Raw genomic sequence first — 24042 nt, forward strand, 5'->3', positions numbered from 1 at the left:
GGTATTTGCCGCATTGGACCACTACGAAAGTGTGTATAGCCACCGGGACAAAAAGAAGCATGCACCCGCCACTGAAATAGCTAGCCGCCGCGCCGAACTCACAGTGGGGGCACAGCGTGCTTTTATATAAAGAACCCGGACCCGAACCCAAGCCTTTTGTCTGTTCACCGCTCTGCATTCGGCAGCGCGTTTCGGTTTCGGTCCTTCGATCTGTCCTGACAAAGTCATATAGTTTGTCTAAAAGTGCAGCTGCATTTCGTGTTTCCAATTCAAGAAGGCTCTCTGATCGCATCATCGGTAAGTCCAAAAAGTTTTAAAATCAATCATTTACACCATAAGATTTATTCTTATTGTTTAATTGAACCAGTTTAAATTTGGTTACAGCAAAAATTACTCAGATTTTTAAAACACATTAAATTTAATAGATCTAGTTAGAGTAATTAAAGACTAAACCTCTTTGAATTGCCAAGCCATTAAAGTTGTGATTGTAGCTTTAACTCACTGAAGCTAAGTAATCTGCAATCAAATGTTACTTAGTTATTTGATTAGCATCTGTTAGTGAAAGAGTTAAAGAGCTCGTTCCCTATCCCATTCACATTTGCAACGTATACAGAGCTTGGGGCGATCCGCTAAAAAGATCTTTTGAATAGCAAGTTCCACAGGTTGCCGTGCACTCTAAACTCTCATTACAATAATTATTTTCTCGCAGCAAAAAGAAAGGCTGTTTTTGTCGCCTGCAGCCTGCGTATTTCTCAATTTTCGTCTGAACTAAAAAAATTGGTCCACGAAAATCAAGCGGAGTAGTATAATTTTTCGCATCACTTGACGAGCCGAATTGTATTCTCTGGAGGAGTTGAATAATGCTAATTACAATATTAGTCATGATCTGGGTGTGCCTGCCGCTCTCGAATCGAGGAGCCGCGCGGCCAGAAAGCAGCGAGGAGAGAATTCAAATTTGTGTGTCACATAAATATATAAACACTGCATATATACATATAACGTGTAGCACACACATGGAGAGCCGACTTTCCTGCTCGGCTCGGCGGCGCGATTCAATCTGGCTCTCTTTCACTAAAGCTCTCGCGTTGGCTGCGGCCGGTTGCCGTCGTTTCCTCGCCACTTAATGACTTTAATTGAGTATTGGGTCCAATTTCGGTTTCATTCAAGAGCGGCTTCGATCGACCACCTGTGATTATTTGCTCTCGCGAATCGGTAATAATTTGCGGTGTGTGGCCAATAGCGCCGTGCTACGGATTTTTGCTGAAGTTCTAGCAGGCAAAAATTTGCCATGGAAGGAACGTGAGTACAATTTTTCGCAATTTTCAATTGAAAATAACATTTTTAACATGCTCAAGCAAGAAAAGTCAGTTTTAATTGAATGATTAGGAATTTCCAATAACTTATATTTGGTCCCGACACAAAATTCTGGTATTTTATTGGGATCAAACTATTGCAGCCGTGTCAATTGTCGATATATATGTAAGCCAACCTCTCCTATAAAGTGAGAGTTTTATGTATGACATAAACATAAATTATGGGTTCAAACCATGTGATGGGGAAGCGAAGGTCATGTTTTAATAACACGAATTTTCTGAAATCCATCAATATTCTTTTAGAAAACCAATTAGATGCTTTCTCTTCTTCTATACCTCCCAATCCGGAAGGAGAGGATGGAGTTGCTTACAATATTGATTAATCCGCATTATCCACGTGACATAATATAGTGAGAGAGAGGGAGAATAACGTTACAATGGGTTTAATTGATCATTGAAGTTCTCGACCGCACGATCGCTGGGGAATTAATAAAATTCACCGAAACGAGGTCATTTTATTGCTGCAGTTGCTTTTAAAACGAAAGCGCGCCGCTACGTATTATATTTTTAATCACCTCGCACACATCTGCATGAATTGTACTTTTCCAAGCACATTTGTGGTCTGCCTTGCAGTTTTGATTAAATCTGTGTTAAGTGCCGCGCGCACACACAGGCGCTCAATTAAGTAAGTTGGTGCACTTGCGCATGTACCACACGTGAATTGCATTAGGGTTCTATACATGCGGTGCAAACAGCGCGCAGTTCGCCTCTTTGTGTAATTATAATTCATGCCGACCATAAATTACCTGTGCGGCGCCACTTCTCTTTGAACTCACGGACTGTCGTGCGGTGAAAGAACATCGAGGCACACAACATTTCATTTGTTTAGCGTGTTTTTACATCAAATATCGCGTCTCCCCCCAAAAAACGCTAGCATTTTTATATGACCAAGGCTGGTTTTGACACATTATTTTCTTATCAGGCGTGAGACCCACTTCCTTTGAGGCTGATAATTTATAATTATTTTGTCTTTTTATCAAACATAGACAGGATAAATTATTTATTTAATCTCAAAGAACAGAAAAAAGTAAAAGGTATCGTCTTACAAACAAAAACAATAAGCGATATTATTTTATAACAAAACAATGTTATTTAGCAATAGATAGATACAATTATAATCAAAACATAAAGTTGTGATAGTAAGATAAAATTATAAAATATATCATACGTTAGTTCTTTTGAATGACAGTTTAATATTTTTTAAATTATAAAGAAATGTAATTATCTAAACGCAACAATGAAAAAGATTAGGCATTAAAACACGATCTGAAAAACCGAGCAATTACAATTTTCATCAAGATTCTTCTGGCATTCAAGATCATATAGACAGTTTCTTATTTATTATTGAAAAAAATTAATTAGGAATCACATGAAATTAAAAAAAAACTAAAACGAGGATGGGTGGTGCTCCATTGAAGAGAAAAAATATAATTTTCTGACTCGTTCTCATAATCAGGCTCATCAACAGTTTACTTTACCTGCAAAACAAAATACATACCACAGAACTGCAGAAGAGAGGTTTCATGCCACCAACAGTTGAATTCAGAGCCATTTAGCTTTTTTCTCATTCTTAGGTTAACATTAGGCCATCTGCTACAATAAGATAGTTTAAAGAGGAATGATACTAGAAAAGCCTGGAAAATGCTTGTTGCCAATGCATAACCTCGCCCCTTAGGATTCAGTTAAAGCCTAAATTGACCTAAGGAGCGCTGTAATTTTTTGAGAAAATTGGCTGGAAAGTTACCGTGATTTTCAAATGGTAATGGCTGTCTCCTTACTTGAAATCCGATTTAATTTCAAAACCAAGAGTCTCCCCAATAAGTGGCATACACCGTTGAACAGATCTCGACGAGAGGAATCGGAATATGCCAAGAAAATATGTTCGAGCACTGTAAATTTTGGAGAAAATTGGCAAAATTTGAATTTTTATTGTAGGAAGGTCCATTTTTTATTATTGCAAATTGTTGAACAAATTCTTAATCGATCAATTGTTTATGGCATCCAACAATTTAAATAATTTTCAATTGTTGCCCAGGATCATTCCACTAGTTAGCAGCATTTAGAGTTTATACACAGACACACAAACTTCAGAGAAAATGAGTGTCATATAACACATCAGAAAAACGCGAAGCAATTAAGTCACATCTCCAGAGAGAGTTTCCATTGAAATAAATCTCCTCTTACCAATTACTGGCTCGTGCAAAGTTTCACGAACTAAAACTACCTTTTAGCAGCATAAAAAAATGAGATTGTGATGGTGCAGCATTTTCTGCACAGAAACGAGGAGCTGAGAGGATCGCTGTAGCTGGCTTGACGGATCGGGTGACCGTCTGCCTGGCGATTTTGTATTATAAAGCTGCGTGGTGGTTGATTTCACGCCGGCCGGCTCATCTCACCTGCTGTGTCTGCTTTTGCACGCGAGCCAGCTCAGGTGAACGTGACGTGCTGTTCGAGTCCCATTACGGGCCAAAAGGGATAGGCCATGGTTGCCTGTAGCGCGGCGCGGCGCGCTCTCCGGTGGGTGTCCCCTCCTTTTCCGTCTGGCTCCGAATCGAGGTCACTGCTCAAGATTCACAATTCGCGCCTGCCGCCGATTGTTCGAATAATTACGCTCTGTTGGCGGCTCGACATTATTTGCCCCGCAATTTGGAATCAAGCGCGAATTTCACTCGGCGCGGGGCGACAGTAGTTGCGATATCAGTGTTTGGCTGCATGCAGGCATTATTGTTTTGCGAATTTGCATAACTATGCCAAATGATTGTATCACTGAGACCTCAGCACGTCTCGTTTGTTGGATTTTTAATTTCACTTATTTTGCGCTCAACCACTTATAATGTGGTCTCCAGCCTTGAACGTGATGAAATCGCAGAGACGAGAAGGATAAATATTCGGACCGTGTTGTATATAGAGAGATGTGAATTTACAACGAATACAGTTTAAATGAGATTCTATACACCTTTCAAAATTAATCTGGCCTCGTCTGCCTAAAGTATAACTTGAATTTTGTGGGCGTGAGGAGTCTCAAAGGGAAGCGACCAGTATATCGTGACGCCAATTCTGTTTCCCTGATTAGTGGTCTTTGCTGATTGTGAGTTTTTGGTGTAAATAACATTTAGTAACAAAGGAAATTTCAACAAGCATCCTAAAAATTAAGGGATAGCAGTGATTATAGGATCCAACAAAAATGTCTCTCCCCAATGCAGTTCTTGTGATGAGATTTTATAGGATTTCTGAGACCTATTGTTAGATCCTAATCTCTACCATCCTTATAAAAGTTGGTATAAGGGATGAGGGTAGTGACTTGGCACATCCTTATATAATATCTCATTCATCGCGAACAGAGATGATGTACTCGCCACTCCCTGTGTCCAGCGCTTTTGTCCGAAAATTTCAAAGGCATTCTTTTTTAAAATAACAATTGTTCGAGTAAAAACTATCATTGAAAAATCACCAAAATTTTTCACTTCAATAATCTTTTAGCCTCACAAATCTTCAAGCTTTGGAAAAAATGTCATCGCAGCATAATTAATATACCATTAAATTGCAACCCTGCTACTAATCCAATTGATTTTCTTTGAAATAAACTAATCAAGCTCATTTCATTGTTAATTACTTTATCCCTTTCCTTTCTACTGAAAATTTTTGAGAACACAACATCATCAACTATTTATCATTTTTTAGTTAACGCTATGGTTGTGGTGCTTGCTAACATCTTTTTTGCTTTTCGCCTTATGCTTTCAGCTGGACTAATATCTACAAAGCCAGATGGGCTGGAGCAGGAAATTTACGATCCCCCGGTAAGTGTAACGCTTTTTTGCGCATTCTCTTTCTTCATTAACATTTGGGAAGGCTATAAATCTCTTAATTTGCGCTAACAAGTGACACGAAAATCCACCTGCGACATTTTCTCGCCGAGAACAGTCTTTTGAGGCAGAAAACATGTTTTGAAAGTCATAAAATTCCAGCGAAAATTGCAAAAGAGCAATTAGCGTGTCGCACGTGAGGCTCGAATGGTCCTTTGTTGGTGACAGCGGAGATTAAAATGCATAGGTTCGCCTGAATTGTGAGCTATAAATCCATTACGCACCTGTGCGTTCATTTGTGACCTTCGACGCAAGTGAAAATTTTGTGTTGGCACAGAGATTAAGTGCAAAAGGAGCGCCTCCGCTGGAGTAATAAGAAATTTATTCGCTTTTGCGATATTCGCCACGCTGAATTATGCACAAAGAATAATTTTTGATCAGACCACCTGCGGAGCAAAGAATTGCGTGCTGTCCGACATCAAGATTTGAATCATCTTTTACCGGTTGCAATTCGTTTTATTGCTATTTCTATTAAGGTGCGAATAGGCATTATTTCCGATTTAAAAAGTTCCACGCCGAAAGCATTTCAAGCCCGTTCTAGTTGATAGATCGTGGTCTGCTATTCCAAGGCTATGGTGACAGGAAAAGCGTGAAAATAAATGTTTGCTGGTATTTTGTAAAGCTGTTTGAACAGCAAAACGATTACTGTGAAACTATAAAGTGACAAGGGTAGTGGGTCGATAACAAATTGAGTTGTACCCTTATAATAACAATAGAGAAACACCGTTTCAAAAATAATTGGGATTCCCTTTTATTATTTGAAAAGCTCACACCAATATTTTATCGCGCAGCCTCTTCCCCTCGTTCCCAAAACGATTATCTGCGGCAAGAAGTCCTTGTTTAGAACTGCCCGGCAAATAAATTTCTGTGCCCGCACGGCACCCTCCCTCGCCGCTCATTTTCCCACGAAGCAAGTTGGAATAAACAATGCGTGAAATGGGATCGTTTTCCTTAATCACCGGAGCAATCGGCATGCAAGGCGAGCAGGAGAATGCCGGCTGCTTCCAAGAAAATGAATCGGGCGGCGCCGAAAGGAGAAGCAGCAGGCGGGCAGGGTTCATGGCAGATCATTCGCGCACTTTTTGCACCGACTCAAGGTTTCCAGCCGGTCGGCCGGCCGACTTTGGCCGCGGCACAATCGGCCTGCTTGAGCTCCTCAACCCGTATATCGCATTGATTTCACCACACTCCACATCCTACGATCATAATGCACTATAATTAGACATAAAGGGTCCGCAATTTTAGACCTAATCAAATCTGAGGAAAATAAATGAAAATTCTTTCACAATCAGGGAGGAAAACTGTTAATTCTCTCGAATGTTCCATTGTTGAAATGAATACCGGACCTTGTTTTTCCTCGTTTCCAAGATCGTCAATTTGATGTGTAAAAAATTACTAGTCTGGGTCCGCTCCGGCTCTGTCCTCCTGGATAGTGTTTTCGCAAGTTGTTTACCTTTTCTCACATGCTTTTTTAGTTTTTTCGACAATGCCATAAAATTATTATAGTTTGACAAATTTGAGAGCAAACAAATACATATAATATACATATTTTCCAACTTAGTTTCGGTAAAACATCTGAAGCCCTAATTCATGGTTTAGAGTTTAGATAATAAGAAATTTGAACATAAATTATATATCTACTTTTCTTAAAAAAATCTTAAATAGTGTAAATTTGCCATTATTGTGCATTTTACCATAAAACAGGGCTTCAAATGTTAAACTAGTGATTTGTAATTTGTGAGCAAAATTCGCAACCCTTAATTGTATTAATGACATGTGAGTTACTATGCAGACGTTTTTCCTTCGGCTGCTATGGAGGGAGAGCAAAGACCTCGAGGGTTTTGTTTGGGTACACTCTATACATGCCAGCCGGTTTTAATTACAAACGCTTGCTCAGTCTGATGAGAGCAGATGAATTCGCACTTGAATTGAGCTGTGCGCGTTATTGTGAACGCCTGTATTATGAAAAAAGCGGATCACCATTTAAACTTGCGCTCTTTTCTTCTTTTGTGATGCTCATTTTGCAATGTCTGGTTGCTAGGATCGTACTTCCTCCTCTTATTCGCACTTTGCAATTATGTACCAGCCGCACTGACTGCTTCGTATTCGCAAATTTTTCTGTTAATTTTGAAATAATTCTCGGGACCAGTTCACAGATAAAATTAGTTTGATTCTAGAAGGAGTATTTCTCCTTTGTCGAAATCTTGTGATATTGTTGTATGTTTATTTTTCTTTTGTATTTTATGTTTGTGATTTGCAATCAGATGGAATATGTTGTGAGAAGATCATCACCTGAATGTATTACCATGCTGAAAGTCGAATAAATGAATTGAATTGAGCAGTTAATTTTACTGATTCGTTTTAATGCTGTTCGTTTTGACCACAGAGTTATTGCTCTGCGTTATTTAAGGCTCCTTGCGCGTAGATTTCACAATTCTTAAAAAATATATTTCCTATTTTTTATTGATCACTGAATAGAGTATATTTTTATTTGTGCATCGAATTTTTATCAAATCATTTAATTATAATCAACCGAGATAAAACTCTAATCTTAATTTAAAAAAATATATAAATTTTTCAGGAATTTTCACGTAAAAATGATGTGTACATTGCAGATGAAGACAACCAGAACAGCTTTTATAATAATAAAAATGTGATTGATCAGTTAATAGTATTTAATATTATTTTGCGATTGAATTCTGGTTTCCGATGACTCTTACTTGTTGATTCACTTTAAGCGCCCATTTCTTAAACTAGGGGAAACTAAAATTACTGTATTTTTTACTACAAATAGATAGTAAAATTAATGCTCTAATTCCATGTTATTTTATTACCGTTTGGTAGAATTTTTGTTTTCTTCCTCCGAAAAATTAAGCAGTTAGCTTAGGATTGAAGTGTGTTTTGTGGTAGCATGCGCTACGGGGAGTCCGCTTCATTCGAAGGAGTTCTTTGTACACCCTCAGAAGGTCATTCTCATAGCAAAAATAAAAATTCCTTGAAAAAATTGACAAAGCAAAGACGGGCTTACTTATAAATTAGGGGTTGTCACAATATTTTCAATTGCTGCTGTGAGGGGAGAAAAAGGCCGTCAGCCGAGCCTATTGTTGATGAAGGCGCTGGTGATGAAATTTTTTAAAGAAAATAAGGTTGTAATATTCATTGTTGTGAAAAAGGTGATGCTTAACGCGGAGGGGCGAACATCGCATTGTTAAGGCATTTATTGCTAACATTGTCAAGGCAATGAATTATTTTTAGTAATTCTGGGATCTAGTACTGGCTGCCCAGGGGCAATGGGCAACTTAAAATGCTCGAATAGCTCAACGGACTGCAAGGAGGCGCCACATGCTGGTTTTCGGACCTTTCCTGCGGCTTTAGGGACAAATTTCTGGCGTTGCATCAAAGACCTCGGTGCGGGGAAGCAAAAATATGGCCACATTGGGCCCAAACTCCTCTGTGGCCACTCGGTTGGCGGTGTTATTGGGTTCGGTGAGCTCATAGCCCACGGGATGTGCTGAGCAGAGGTTAAAAAAATGAAATAATATTTTGGTAAAACCCATGCATGGTAAAAAGACGCCTAAATTTATTTAAAAATCCTGCAAGCTCAAGGCTACAAAAGTACGGGTACCTGCATGTAGGGAATTTTTAAATTGAAGACAAAAATGAAATTTGGCTTCCTTTTTTTAAAAAAAAAATAGAAGGTGAGGGTATTTTTGTTTGTAAAACTATTAAAATTCAATTTAAGCGCCTTTGATTTTTCGCGAACTATTTTTGAGCTTTACATTTTTTGCAAACGAGTCTATTGAATGCCTGCAAATCAGTTAGGGCTGATAAAAAAGATACTGAAAAAATATTTTTTATATGGATTAAACGGATTAAACACAAAAATACAGACTCTTTATTTCTAGAAATATTCCGCCAAAAATACACCAGTATTTTTTATTTGATTTATTCTCAAAATATTTCGCTCCTCGCCCAATATTGAATGTTTCTAGTGCGACGCGGCTTTTCATGAGCTCCACCAGTGCACGAGAGCAACACAAAAATTGATTTTTCATAAAAAAATAAAATATATGAATTGACAAACAAACAGGCTGCATGCGTGCACTGCTTCCCCTCGTTCGGCTTCCCTCATCCCCGCCACCGAAACGTGTGTGTACACAGGCTCTATTGAATAGAGCCGTGCCTGCGTCTCACATCGCTCGCCGCTCAAACTCACAACACTAAACAGTCCCCTTGTGTGCCACACGCGCGATGCACTGGGGCCGTGAGCAGCACTGAACGGCGTCTGTTTTCCTTTCCTCGCCGGCGTCGGCCGCGTCCCATTCGTTCCTCTCGCGGCCCGGCTCCTGGCAGCACCCTTCCCGCCGTCCTTACCGCTCGTCCGTCCGGAATAACTCGTTTCTGCCGTCCTGACCGGGTCCTGAACGAAGCCGGGAAGCCGCTTGCCGTGCACGCCGGTGCAAATCAGCTGTTCGTTCAGCTGCCTCGCGGATCAGAGAGTTCAGTTGCGGGCCTCGAACGGCACCTTGTGATACTCGGGAGTTTGGTGTCTGACTGCTCGCTGTAGGATTTTTGCACGAGGATGGCACCCACGCCGACGGAACGCAGGTAAGCCGGCGTTTTTCTCGTCGTTACTACTTTCTGATGTGCGGGGGTTCCAATTAAATTTATCTTAAATTTTCCTCAAAGGAGCAGTGTTTTGATTTTGGAGCACTTTTCTCTTTGGGAAGGTAAAATCAGCCTTATTTAACCATCAAATTAATTATTCTATCCAAAATGGCTGTGAAATTTAAATTTATTAAAAATATTCTCGGAAAAATAACACACGGTTTATCGTTTTTGGCCGGATGCATGAAACCAAAACAAAATTTACCAATATATATTGTTGACAGTAAAAATGGTCAATGAAACCTTATTACATACCTCAACGATTCCGCTGGTTGATGAAAAGATTAGTCTTTTCGAGGGAGAGGTGGATGGCTAGGATGTGGTACAAAAAATGCAGCCGTCTGTTGCCAGGGTTACCGACCACCTGTTGAAATTCCCTTCTTATACGTAGATAAAAAAATGAAATACCGACGTCTCTCGCCGTCTGGAGGGGGTTGATGAGCTCTCCCGCGATTCTTCTCTTTACAATTACTAGTAAATTCTCTTGATACACATTTAAGTTGGCCTACACCTCGCACACACGTGCTATCTCAGCACACACTACACTGCAATCGCGTGGACGGAAGTGGAGTTGAGTCTGAGTGATACGCAGCACTTTTCTTTTTCTCGCTCGCTGGATTAGTGCGATTCAGTTCGTTTTCGAGGTTTCCTTCTGCCACGGTATTATTTGACGGCGGGCCGCGGCAGCCGAAAAGACCGAAAAGACGGCCACTTTATTTAGTAATCGCGTTCGATCTGTCGCTCCCTCGGCTACGCTCCTTATTGGATTATGCCTCCTGCAAACTTGGTCGACCGCCTTTAAACGTGACAACAACTGCCTCTAGCAAAGGCACATTACCGTGTTGATACAATTTCAGTGGTGGTGAAAAGAAAATTAATTAATTTTGTGCATAGGAGATAAAAAAAACTTGGAATAAATTTTAGACACCTTGAATTGAAATTGAAACAAATTTTTCTAAGTCAAAAATCTTTCCAGCTGCACTGTTCTATTTTTAAATTTTGTTTTTACTCATATTAAATGTCGCCATTTTAATAAATAAGATAAAATTTATTTAAACTGTTGTTGGTAATTTTGACGGCCACCAAAAAACCTTGCTTCACATCCGAAACATTTTTAATTTTTCCCAATGTATGCATTGACAATAAATTAAACTTCTTGGTGCATAGCGAGCTGTTGATCTCTCCGTAATTTTAAATAAATATCCTGCTCAGATAGTTTTGGCTTCTGGTTGTTGCCCTATAATGCATGAGCCGGAATGATACACAGTTGTTACAATAATTAGAGTCTGTTCTTAAATTTCCAAACAATAATTTTACACAAACATGAATTAAAAACAACGTTGCGTTGCGTTCTATTTCTCCCTTAAGAGAGTAGATTTTAACCAAGTTACATGTTGAAATAAAAATTTTCAGAGCTTTGTTGTAATTTCCTATACATGTTCTCTCTTAGGCTAACTTCATTGAACATATAATGACATTAAACGGCTCATTCCGTTACTTTCTTTCCGCTTTTCAATTGCAATATGAATGGATTAAACCCTTACTGTGATTTTCCATTTGCGGCCCATTGTGTGCTTTATTTTTTACTCTTCCCAGCCCCCTGAGGTTACTCCCCGTCTTTCATTGACGTCTATACTAAAGCCTTTGTAACTTTTGCCACTACTTAAAAATTATTAAGAAAAACTTTTCGATTAAGGAAGGGGGATGCCAATTGTCGGGCCACCTGCAAACACTTACTACCTGCTGCACACAAACAGCAATACAGCAATACCATTTCCATCGACCCTCCAACGTCTGCCACGTGAAAGTGTTTCTAATTATCGTAAAAATTTTTCTGACAACTTCGACGGGTGAAAGTGTGATTTAAACGGATATCGGTTGAAATGTCACGTTCAAAACGAGCTACGGACTCGATCAGCTTGAAACTGCTGTTGAGAGATCGTTCACCCCGTCCTTGAAAAGCGAGCAGCTGCTGTGAAATATTCGCGTGCAAGCTGCAGCGAGGATTCCATTGGTCCAAAACTAACACTCGGAGCGAAGAGACTCTGAGGGGGCTCGTTCCTGTTTTCAGTTTTAACTGTTACGACAGCTCCACCATTCAAACCAGGCAGGAATTAAAATTATCATTTTATTTCTTTCCAAGCCGAGTTGCCTTTTTAAAAGTGTTTTCCCATGAAATTGGATACGGCTGTCGGCATAATAAAATTGAATTCCGAACGAAGCGCTCTTGAACTTGGCAAATCAAATATCCTGTTGATTTTGTGTTTTATCCGTTATCGAGTGGGATGACGTAAATTTGACTGGCGTCAAATATTTGAGGAGCCGAGCGACGCCGAAACAAAGACGGGCCGCGTGGATAGAGTGCACTGGCGGTGTGCCATCTCTTTCTCTCAAGCCTCCTCGCTCGAGTCGCATGCACTCAACATTTTTCATGATAAACAAGAACGGTGGGTCGCGTGGTGCGCAGGGGGCGCGGCGTCAGTTGCATCTCGAGTGCACCGTTTAACCTTTAATATTTCGAGCTTGAAAATAGAGCTCGGCGCGCAAGGGCAATGAACATCGGGGCCGACTGCGTTTTTCCTCCAGCCTCCTCGGGCAGGTAGGCAGGCGGGCGGGCAGTCATGGGTCTAGACCTTGAAAAGTTTATGTGTTGAGAGGAGCAGCGTGCTTAAAGATTAAGTTTCACCGCGCTCGCTGCAAATGAGCCGCTCTCGCCGTCTCCGCGCCAATTCGCAACCTGCCTCGCCGCTCGATTGCTTCCGATCGGCACTTTTTTGCACCTCGATCCTCGTTGTTGGACACGTGTAAAAAAAACTCCTCGCGTCCCCCCGCGGGGCTGCGAACCGGCAACGCACGTCCATTGCTCAGAGGGGAAAGGGTTACGCATACTTATCAGGCCGATGATGTCACGTCTCGGAGGATGTTTGGAGTTTTAAGCGCGCTTCTTACAACAATTTTCTCTCCGACACTGCTCACTGACCTGCAGTACGCATTACGCCTTGCACAATTTAATGCGTTAACTCGCAATGACTCGCATTTTGATTTTCACTGCCGAGTTAGCGCGGAAATTTAACCCATTGAAGTCTTCATTCAATGAAAATGACGAGTAGATTTAGTAAAAACACACGTTATCAATATTTTTGTGTCCTGTCAGCTGTATTTATTTATTTATTTTTTAAATGAAACCAAGTCAAAAATCCAGTTTATGAGTGGGCGCATTCAACTGTTGTTGTTGTTTGTAAACTTTTAATTTTTTATCAATGTTGTTTCTGCTTAATTCCGTATATACTATTACAAAATAATGTCCTTATCGCTAAGATAGCTGCTTTAACAATAAGTTTGGGCATTTTTTCTGATGTAATAGGCGTTTTTTATTCCAACTTTTTCCTATACAATTGTTGATACCAAGAATCAGCTTAAAAACAAAAGTATAAGTTATTGCTTGAATTAAATACAAACGTCATGAGAGCTTGAAACGTATAACATGAAAACAAGTTATATAATATTGGATGAAGTATAAATGAAATGATTCAAACTGGAAATATTAATTTTTATTAGCAAAGATTGTTTCATCCGTTAAAAAAACCGATGTATTTTTTCCTGAAGCAGGGAGCGTTACAGAAAGAAATAAAACCCGACAAGGAAACCCGCAGTCCAACCGCTCCTAAAAGATGTTTTTTTAACAAACGTCCTGCGTACACTTTTGTGATGTAAACATATGTACCACCAGTCGAAATGTTTCTTTATAGAATTTGCATTCGAGTTACAGACTGGACAAATCCAAATTTCGCAATGGATCAAAAATTCAAAGGAAATCCCCGTCAATTTCTTTTCTTCTAATTTCATGAAAGTCAACATGTCTGATGGAAAAAAAATCACTTTTAATTTCGGTCGGTATCCAGGGTTTCCTTGCTAGCCTTTCAACGTTGCTGCTATTTATATTATTATTCTCCAATTTAATGAAATAAGCAACACAGGTTGGGCTAAAATTAAATTCCTCAAAAAAATTAAAAAAACGGGGAAGTAACTAAGCTTGATCAACGGAATCCGGAGGCGCTCCACTCTCAAGTGGTTATATAACAATTCGAATTTTAATTAAGGAGAGACTGCGTCGGGCGGTTGAAAGTTGCGAGTCAAGCGTCAGGCACAAAGCGGCTGGAAGCAGAGGAAAGCCTGGTTAGTCGGTGGTCGTCTAGACTCTAGACGCCGGCGACTGTGAACTTTATTTGCAGCCGCCTCGTCTTGATGGATTGCGAATAGGGAGCGAGCGCGCGAAATTAATAAAAGCCGCAAGGTGTTTGACTGGGATTAAGCCGCCCCCTTCACTTCGTGACTAGTCACGCGGCCGCCTAGTGATCCCATCAAATCGCTTATGAAAAAGCCACCGCGGCGAGCACCTATATATTTTCAATTTATTATTACCAGCGGAGAGGAAAGTTCATTTGAGACTCGGAGTGCCGGCGACGCTTTGTAGATGGCATATTCGTCGAGTGACCCAGCAAGCGCGAAATATCACTTCCGCTGCTCAATGCTACCCTTTTGATTACAATTTTGCACTTGGCTGGGTTCGTCTCGTTGAATAGATTCTGCCGCTTTGAGAGCAAATCGTAAATATTATTTCCTTTTGGGGGCCGCTGAAATGCTACTGTACTAATTCCGCAGCGGATTTTAATTCGGGTTATTAGCAAATCAGGGAATTTCTAAAATGTCATGACACGTTTGACTGTCAACTGGAGCTCAAAGTTTAAAAACTATTGCTGGACATAGTGCCTAAATTATATTGGGTTCTTAAATTTTAACAATTAAAAATATCAGCTCGATTTTGGCGGAGTAAAAACTTGTTGAAAAATATAACAAGATTTGCAAAGTCGCATAAACACACCAGCCGCTTTGTGCCTGACGCTTGAATCGCAACTTTCAACCGCCCGACGCATTCTCTCCATAATTAAAATTCGAATTGTTATATAACCACTTGAGAGTGGAGCGCCTCCGGATTCCGTTGATCAAGCTTAGTTACTACCCCGTTTTTTATTTTTTGAGGAATTTAATTTTAGCCCAACCGATGTAGCTTATTTCATTAAATTGGAGAAAAATAATACATAGCAACGTCGAGGAACTAGCAAAGAAACCCTGGATACCGTACGAAATTAAAAGTAATTTTTCCCATCAGACATGTTGACTTTCATGAAAATAGAAGAAAATAAATTTACAGGGATTTCCATGTTCATTTTTGATTCATTGTGAAATTTGGGATTGTCCAGTCTGTAATTTTTGGTTGATGGCTTAAGTAACTATCGAAGTACGCATTTCGAAATCACCAAGCATTCAATTGTCTCTAACTGATATTTGCTGGCTCACAATGCAAAAGCTTATCAACTGGCTGCCTGGTTTGTATTTCACCTGGCCGGTCACTAAGAATCGGTTCAGCAGGATGAACCACCGCTCAAAGTTGCTGGCTATTTTCGAGCTTAGGTTTGCCAGAGATGAGCCGCCATTCCAGATCGATAGACAGGAATAAAATATAAAGGAGCAGTCCAAATTTAGAAAGCAAGCAGGGATCATCGCCGGCATTATAGTTAATAAGTCATCAATCTGACGGCGAATACACAGCGCGTTTATATTTTTTATAAGCTTTGATTTGATCAATCTGCGGCTCCACCAATTCAGTCCAACGGGGCCACTGCTCAAATAATGTGACCTTATTCAATTAATCTGTGGCAGACCCTTGCTCGTTGTAATGAAACTTCACTACACTCGTGCGAGAAGTGCTGGCTGGCGAGTGCGTCATTTCATATCCGTTGCTACGTCACTCTCGACTTGGGTGTTGGAACTTTTTTTGCCCTAGCAAAGTGTTTTTTTTTTGCATTTGATTTGCGTTGCCTCCAAATGGCGCTGTATCAGATAACAGTAAGGACGATCCCCGAAACCTCTGAACTCCCAACAACATTCTTATTTTTAGTCCCATTCTCTTGAAAGGGAAACGGACTCAGTGTTCCAACAATGCGGGCTTTTAGTAAAAATAATTTCGTCCAAGCCGACTAAACTGGAAAAAATGGCTACAATTTTACAAGCAACAAAATAAAATAATTCAAGTATTAAACACATCACCACATTTAATTTATAAATGAAGCATCAAAAATAAAATCCTAACAGTGTTAAAATTAGTAAACAACCTATTTTAGCCATAAATTCGAACCGATTTAAAAAAAAGCCAATTTATGCCGGAATTAATTGCCTGGTTTTAACCACCCTGGCTGAAACGGGCTGGTCAAAATCCGGAGAAATGGTCTTACCATGTTGAATTTAAGTCTCCATCAGCATTATTTGGATATAGAGTTTATTTATTTATTAATTTCTTTTAATCGCGCACAAAATTCAATAAATTTTTTCGATGTCTCCGAATATTCAACCAACCGCATTGCAAACATGGTGTTGATATAATGGGAACAAATGTCTGGCAACCTTCGCGTGCTAGGGCGGTAAAATTGATCGAGCAGTTGCGGCGTATATAATTAGATATCAAAGTTCTGCACATATGTGCTCAAGGCTCCAGCTTTGTAAATGAATCAAGCTGCGGCACGTTTGATTCTCAGAAAATAGGAAAATTATCACGTGTCAGAGGTAATAAACAAGCGATAAAACTATTTTTGAGCTTTCCACGAAATTTTTCTGCCGATACAAGTGATTTTCTTTGTGTTTTCAGTAAAACGCTACTACTTGTTGGATGATTAAAGCGATTCCTTTTTTCGGAGAAGCTGAACTGCTTTCATAGTAATTAATGAACAAGCCTGGTAGAATTGACTTTAATTTATGTTTATATTGATCCTGCCGCTATCATTTAAAAAATAAGGTGTAAATCACGACAAATTCAACATTTTTATTCTTGGAATGCTCGAATTTAAGTAACGAATTTTGGATGTAATTTCTTACGCAACCATTTTTCCCCCTGGAAAAAAACAGTCGGAAAAGTAGTGCTTCAGAGCGAGCTTACAACCATTCCCGCTCGCACAGTTCCAGCTTTAGCGTCGCCACAATTGCCTTTATGCAACCACGTGAGCAGAAGGATGTTGCAGGCTGCATAAGCACCACCCACGAATCCTCAGAAAAGGCACGCATCGAATTCGCAAGTGGGTACGGGAAGCACGTTCTTTCGAGAGCGATCGGCGAGCCAGCTGATTCTCTCTCTCCGTCGGTTCATCAGCCTTGCGTGGCGCAACGAGAATGGTGCATGCACCTCTGTCTTACTTCACCCACGGCTGCTCGGATTTGCCAGCCTGACTATCGCACGCACCCCAGTCGGTGAGCACGAACAAAAACTATTGCCCGTGTGTTGTCTCAGTATGCTCTTCTGCGCCGTCACCTGCCTTTAGGTTGTGAGTATTAGTCACAAAACTGTGGTTTTCATTTCAGAGGTTTCAAAGCGAGTCTTTTGAAACTTTTTTCACGTAATTTTACTGTAACAAGGAAGTAAAATTTGAAATCAAGCCACACTAATTGAAATAGGAAACTTATTTCATTCATAGTCAGTTAAAAGTTAATTTTGAAATTGTCTTCAGTGGCCCAAAATTCCAGAAGATTTTTTCAATACGTCAAAGTAGCTGTGCTAAAAACAATCCTATCATTCGCTGCCCTTGCTTTGAAATCATGAGAAACCGTGTTTCATCTTTTCAAGTCCAAGAGTGTGTTGATAAATCCGCGAATATTTCAAAAGAACGGCGAGTGTCGCGGGCAGCAGGAAGTCTCGCAAGTCGCTCCGCCTCGCGGTATCCCCGCCATTGGTCCATGCTTGTTCGGAAAGACGCCGGTGGCCGAGGACGCCAAGAGCGGCCAGTCGGAATTCAGCAGCCAGCGCCGACTGCTGAATAATCCGCTCTTCTGGCCCGGTGATAACGCTGATTATGGCGTGCCGGAGGCGACACGAGTTGGCAAGGTCAGGGTTGGCGAGCAACAGGTCATCGACTCTTCTTCGCAGTTCCCCCGCACAGCAGTCCTCCGTGGCCGGCAGGTGACTCGCAACCTCTCGCACCTCGAACGCGCCGAGAGTTTGTTTGTGTGACAACAAGTAGTGCCAATCGGCCACTTTTCGCCGCCCGCCACCATGATCAACCTGGAGATGACAGAGTCCGGCCGAAAGGTCCGCTTCCAGGACATGGAGCACATTCTCAGAAGCACCTTCCTGTGAGTACCGCATCGAACCGCACTGGAAATTTGTTCAATTAATTCTGTCGGGTTAGGACCCTATTCTTTTCGAACTGCTTTTAATTTCATTTTGAAATCTAATGTCACGCAACAGCCTTGATCAAATTTTATTTAGTAACACACATGTGTGCGTCAGAATTGTTACAAATCGTGACGTTGTTTACACTTTTGCGCACAATATTTAATTCATCTCATGAACTTGGCATCGTCTGAATTGCAAAACTGACTTTGAAAATCCTTCAGCACTTTCTTTTGTTTTCCATTTTAAATCAACCTGATTTCTTGTTTCCCCCGCATTTTCCAGTGCCAAGATGTGTAAGGAAGTTCTACGCATAAATTCATGTACACAAGTCCATTTTCCTTGTATATATATCAGCTGTAGTCTGCGGATTTATATCGCGACTCGGCAAATGAATGGCTAGGAATTCCCGGAGACGCGTGCCACATCCGTCTGGAAATTTAGATGATATTTGAATAGGGAAAAGAAACTAGAGATTGTATGCCAATAACGAAACCGGCGCCTCCAGCACTTTTCGCAACACGCCGAATTGAGCAAAGCGTTTTGTGCTGTGTTCTAAGTGCCGTCAATGTGTATTTAAACTCGATTTGAATACTTTCTTTTACCCATTCGATATATATGTGCTATTGAGCAACGAGGAAAGATTTTAACCTGCTCAATAATGAGGCAACCGGCTAACTGGTTTCAAGCTGCGCTAGGATTATTATTTAGCGCCGGCTTGTGTGTGTCAGTTTGTCATTCGGTAATTGTCCGATAGCAGGCGCAGCGTAAAAGGGAATTTCCAGTTTGGAAGGTGGATTTTTTTTTATTTCCTCGTCGGCCTTGAAAATCGCAAATTGTAAATCACCTTGAGCGACTGCATCAGGAAATTCCAGTTTAGCTACCAAATAGTTAAAAACAGAGAAAAACAAATAGAGTGAGAAAATTGGCTTTTGACATTGTGAACGCTGCACACAAAGGTGAGGAAAGAAAATCTCCGCGGCCAGCTATATAATTGCAAAAGGCGCAGAACTTGCGTGCTTGAGTCACTCACAGCACAAACTGCCAATGATGGTAATTTCTTCGACTGTAATTATGTCAAATTGTTTCCCGCTGGATTGGTGTTGCAATTGAAACCGTGCTGATCAAGGATGCAAAACGTAAATAAACAGCGTGCCTTTACTGCTGACTTATCAACAAGTGGCCGACACGTGTGGATAACAGGGCAGACTTTGCCCCGATTCGGCGTTGATTAATTTCCTCCTAAGGAAGTTCTTGCCAGTTAGAAATGTCTTATACATTGCTGAAGCAAATCCAGCAAATCTCGTGCTAAAATCCTAAGAAAACGAGGAGGGAATTTTTATAGGTGCGTGCTCACCAATAAAATCTTGCTGAATTGAGTGCTAAACCGTGGTTCCTCTTAGGGAATTTCAACCGATTCGGCGAAAAGCATTCGGATTAGAGGTCGATCAGCATTCCAAATATGTATCTTTCATCAGTTGATTACTATTCACTCTGCGAGATATCACGTGCCCCGCTGCGAATTTGTAAAGGAAATTCCAGCGAATAGGGGGTCACCGGCTTTTGAAAGACATCCACTCTACATTAATTGCAGAATCGAGCTGAACAAAGAAGCTCAACCATAGTCCGTGGGCGTGTGGCACGCTGTGCTTATTTTTTCTTCGTCACATTAACGACTGCGGATTGGGTCTGATTGTCCGAGAGTAAAGATGATGCATTATGCGGTCACATTCAAAAGGGCCCAATTGTCAAGTTTGGACTATCAAATTTCGCTCCGACACGGCTCATTATGCGCGCAGCTGGATTTTCGCTCACACATTAATATCAATGGGTGGAATTTTGCTTCGATTATGACGTCACGTGTGCGAATTTGTTGGTTAAATGTTGGATGCCCGTGCTAATGCGTAATGCTTCTGTTTACTCGTCGCAAATATGGTGACGTTACACTTTGCATCGCAGCGCTAATTTTACTAACAAAGGCCGAAATCCTTTGTCTCAGCTCAAACAAAAAATTGTGGATCAATCGTTTTCTGACAATTTAGCGCCAATCAATCTTCTTGCTGCCTGCAGTAACAAATCACCCTGTGCAAAATCGCGAATTGAACAGAAAAAATTGCTATTTTTGGCGCTGGGCTAAATATAGACTTTCTTAATCGATTCAACAAGATTTGATTGATGGTTGTCGACCGCAACTGGCCGCTCCTCTCTTTCCATTGGGTCCAACAAGTGTGACATTACGGCCAGCGGACGGCCACTGTAATTTGAGCGCGGCGTAATTTCGTTCTGCGTGTGTCGATCCGTCTCTCGCTGTGTAATAAATTTAACTCGGGAGGAAATTACACTTCAACGAAGAATCGTAGATTCGGCCTGTGCGTGCGAACGCTCTGCGTCCTTGGCTTACTTTTCGCTCCAGACGTGTGATAATACTTTTCTCGTGCGCTCCAGTATCGAATTGGGTGAGTGCGGTCGTGGACCACCAATCATACTGAGTGATACTAATCGGCAGAGCATCATGTGGTCCTGCCCAGCACAATTGAATAAGTAGGGTGGCAACTGGCAACAGCCGATTTCGACTCGTAAAAAGGGGATACTTTCGTAAAATCAGTTGCGTCTAATGATTTTCTATTTGTAATTCGTAATCCAGAAAACAAAACATTGAGCATCGACTTTGAATCCTGCTTATCGCTTGCTAAGAAAAATATTTACTGTTTTTTTTCTGAATCCTCATCTGCTCATTATTTGCCTTACAAAATTCAATTTCACTCTTGTACTCCGTCAGATAATTGCGGAGCAAGTCAAGGCTTCCCGCCGCAATCTGTGTTGAGCAAGTTAAACCAGATTTACTCGGCTGATTTCCATCTTATCACAGTGCAAACAAACATTTCGCGTTGCAATAATTCAACTCTCGTTCTTCCACAATAAGCTACAGCTATCATAAATCTGTATAATCCACACTTTTCTGTGAAAAAACTGCTCTGCTTTATTTCTTTTCCGCCAGATATGCTATGCAAAGTCGTCTTTAGACGACCACGTTCCTCATCCGGCGCGTAAGAAAAAAGAACGAACAGTTCAATGCCAGACTATCGGTCAAGTCTGAGAAGAGCGAGCTGGTCGGTCGTGCACCTCGAGACTAATGTGATGAGAATGCCGCCTCTCGTAGACACACCTACGTGCTCAAGGAAAACTGTATTCCGTCGCTCTTCGCCGCCGATCGACGTCACGCTGCTTCATGATTGACTTCTTAAAACAGATTCCGCCAAAAATCGAAGGGGTGGGCGATCTTTGAAAGCTCTTAACAGCTTTAAATCGTTTCACACAACCTGAGCACTTGTATTCGTCTAGATTATATCTAGATTATGGATTCAATAATAGCACGCACGTGACATTTTCAGATAAGGAAGCAAAGTTGGAGATGCTCTAGAGTAAAAGTGCCTCTGGAAGCAATAAAACTTGATTAAATGTTTAAACAGTTTAATCGTCACTTTGTTGGGGAGAGATAACTCCAAACCAGCTCATAATATAAATTAATGTCATCGCCTTATTTGTTGATCCAGGCCACAGCTGCCGTAAACACTAAATTCAGGACAAAAATTCTTCTATGTTTGTTCCTTTGTATTTTTTTCTAGCTCAGCAAATAGAGAATCGGATTAAATTAAGTAGGCGTCTCCGAAGCGCGAGCAGAGTGTTGCGCTATCATCTCTCCTCTCATGATATTGTTCATGCTCATTTTGCATTTTGATTTGATGCAACAGTAATAAGGCGATCCAGAGGCACATCCCCTCGCTGTCGCATTTCAACTCGAGCAATTTTGTATGCATCCTCTGCACAGTATAATAATCGAAGCTGATTTGATCCACGCCTTTGATAATATTCCACCAAAAGGAAGTGGTTTCTTTTCGCTATGCAGGCCTTCACGATAGTTTTGGCATTTTTTCAGTTTTAAAGGACTGGAAATACCTTTTAATTTCTACACTTTAAAAAAGTTAAAGCAATTTTTACCGACTAATATCAACTAATAAGACGCTGAGATTTCCACTCTTTCGCAAGTAGCACCGCAGGAGTGCCAACCGTGAACTGAGCGACAATCCACTTCAATTGGCAAATTATCTAGAAGTGTTGAACTGGACGAGAGGGCACAAAGCGCCCATAACACAAATCCATTATTCCCCCTATGGTGTCAGTGGCACAAAAGCAGATCTGCGAGCAATTGAGGCAGATATTGCGGGCATATCGTAAGTATGACCTCTGCAACCGAGATGCCTGCCTCTCGTTCACAGGCACAAATGTAGCCGGCAGGGAGGTCAATCAAATGCGCGACGAGTCATTATTTATCACGTCATTATCGTCGCACTCGCTGACGATGTTTCTCACACGCTCGATTCGCGAATTGGCCTCGGGGCCGTAAATCTCATGCCGCCGAATCCGCAACTGCGCCAAAGATTTGGTCGGCCGACCAGAACGACCACTCGCCTGGTGCCAAATAATTTAACGCAGCTCAACAAGGTTCAATGTCAGTTGGTCTGTGCGGCTGACACATTTTGATGGATTTCAAAGAGGGAGGGGAATACAATACATCGCAAACTCATATCCTTTGGAAGTGATTTGTGCTTTGGTCAATTGATCTGTTCTCATTTACCTTTTGTCAAATAATCCATGGTATAATTGTTATCATAAGTTTTCTTTTACTTTTACATCTGTAAAAATCTGACATTGGGGAGGGAAATTAGATAGAAGCAGCCTGCAACTTTTTCCGCGTGCGCAGCGAAAAAAGGAAACTGATATGTGACTTAAAATGCAAGACCGCATGTTTAAGATATGGTGAGCATTACGTTTCAAACTATCTCTTTCTTGGTCCGGCTGGTGCTATTTGATTTTGCTGAATAAAAAAAATCACATTTTCTGGCTAAGAAGAAAAATATTTGTCTACACAAAGCTGGGCAAATTTTACTCGTGGAAAGCGAGTCGGCAGTCGCGCTCTTGTGACATTTATGCGCCGTTTAAGCAAGCAATAAAGATCACTTTACATGCCAGAGCAGGCTGTCCACTTTACGGGAATAACCAAACTCCCTCGTGGCGTTGGCGTGACATTTGCTGTGTGACAAAGACAATTATCGTCAGCAGCAGCACCCTTAACGGCTGCGTCAGACGGAGTCAAATTTTTCCGCTCAATTTACACAGTAGTTTCTATGGGTTAGTGACAGAATGAGCGAGACCTTTGCTCCCTGAATTATTCAGATATGATGACCTGACGTCATACGATAAAGCTCACAATAACCTCTAGTGCTTTTTTATGTGCTCTCTGTGAAAAAAAGATCGATTTAAGATTAATCACAACTTCCTTATTATCTTAAGGCATTTATTGCAGTGGAAAGCAATAAAATAGCTAAGTGAATGGAATTTATCCTCTGCATGAACCTTTTACGCACGTAATAATTCAAAGAAGTGTTTTTTATCGCATATTAACAATTAAACTAAAGAAGAGACCACGCAGGCGTGTTTTTGAGAAACGAAAACACAAGTTTGAGCCGGCCACGTGACTCGCGTCTCAGTTTACGCTGACTCCACTGAAGAGCTGATGCGTTGATTGCACAATTTATCGATGATGAACGCAGTTGGCGGATTTTCATAGTTGGTTGGGTACATGATTATTCAAGCTGAATGAATGAATGAAATGATTATGAAGGACGCTGAAGCCTTCTAGTTAAATTTAGATTCAAAGTAATTTTAGACCAAATAGAATGGAAATAAATTAGTGGAACTTTAGCATTTTTGCCAAATAGCTTCGAGTTCTCAAGTGGTCATCAAAGATAATATTTTGTAAAACCCTTGAGCTATTTTTATCTCGGATAGTGCATTTTTGAAGCGGACGTGCAAACAAGTGGCAAGGTAAATTAATTAATCGCATCTGATTAGTGAGATC

The 24042-nt window shown here is 40.8% G+C and overlaps 1 protein-coding gene across 6 annotated transcripts in view; it reads left to right on the plus strand.

The window, feature by feature from the left end:
* Window positions 1-273: 273 nt before the first annotated feature.
* The window catches only part of Ndae1 (Na[+]-driven anion exchanger 1), a 64642-nt gene continuing 40873 nt past the window's right edge, over window positions 274-24042 (plus strand). The window contains exon 1 of one of the 6 annotated variants that reach the window (XM_065496607.1): window positions 274-297. Coding sequence is in view for 4 of the 6 variants with exons in the window: in XM_065496599.1 (XP_065352671.1) it covers window positions 18003-18082 (80 nt within the window). In the remaining 2 variants the exon portion in view is untranslated. Of the gene's footprint in view, window positions 298-1103; window positions 1300-5115; window positions 5171-9463; window positions 9845-17258; window positions 17278-17630; window positions 18083-24042 lie in introns of those variants that run through there. The other 5 variants (XM_065496603.1, XM_065496601.1, XM_065496602.1 and 2 more) reach the window with 5 other exon arrangements.

Source organism: Cloeon dipterum, chromosome 1, assembly GCF_949628265.1.
Source record: "Cloeon dipterum chromosome 1, ieCloDipt1.1, whole genome shotgun sequence".
Classification (NCBI taxonomy): Eukaryota; Metazoa; Arthropoda; class Insecta; order Ephemeroptera; family Baetidae; genus Cloeon; species Cloeon dipterum.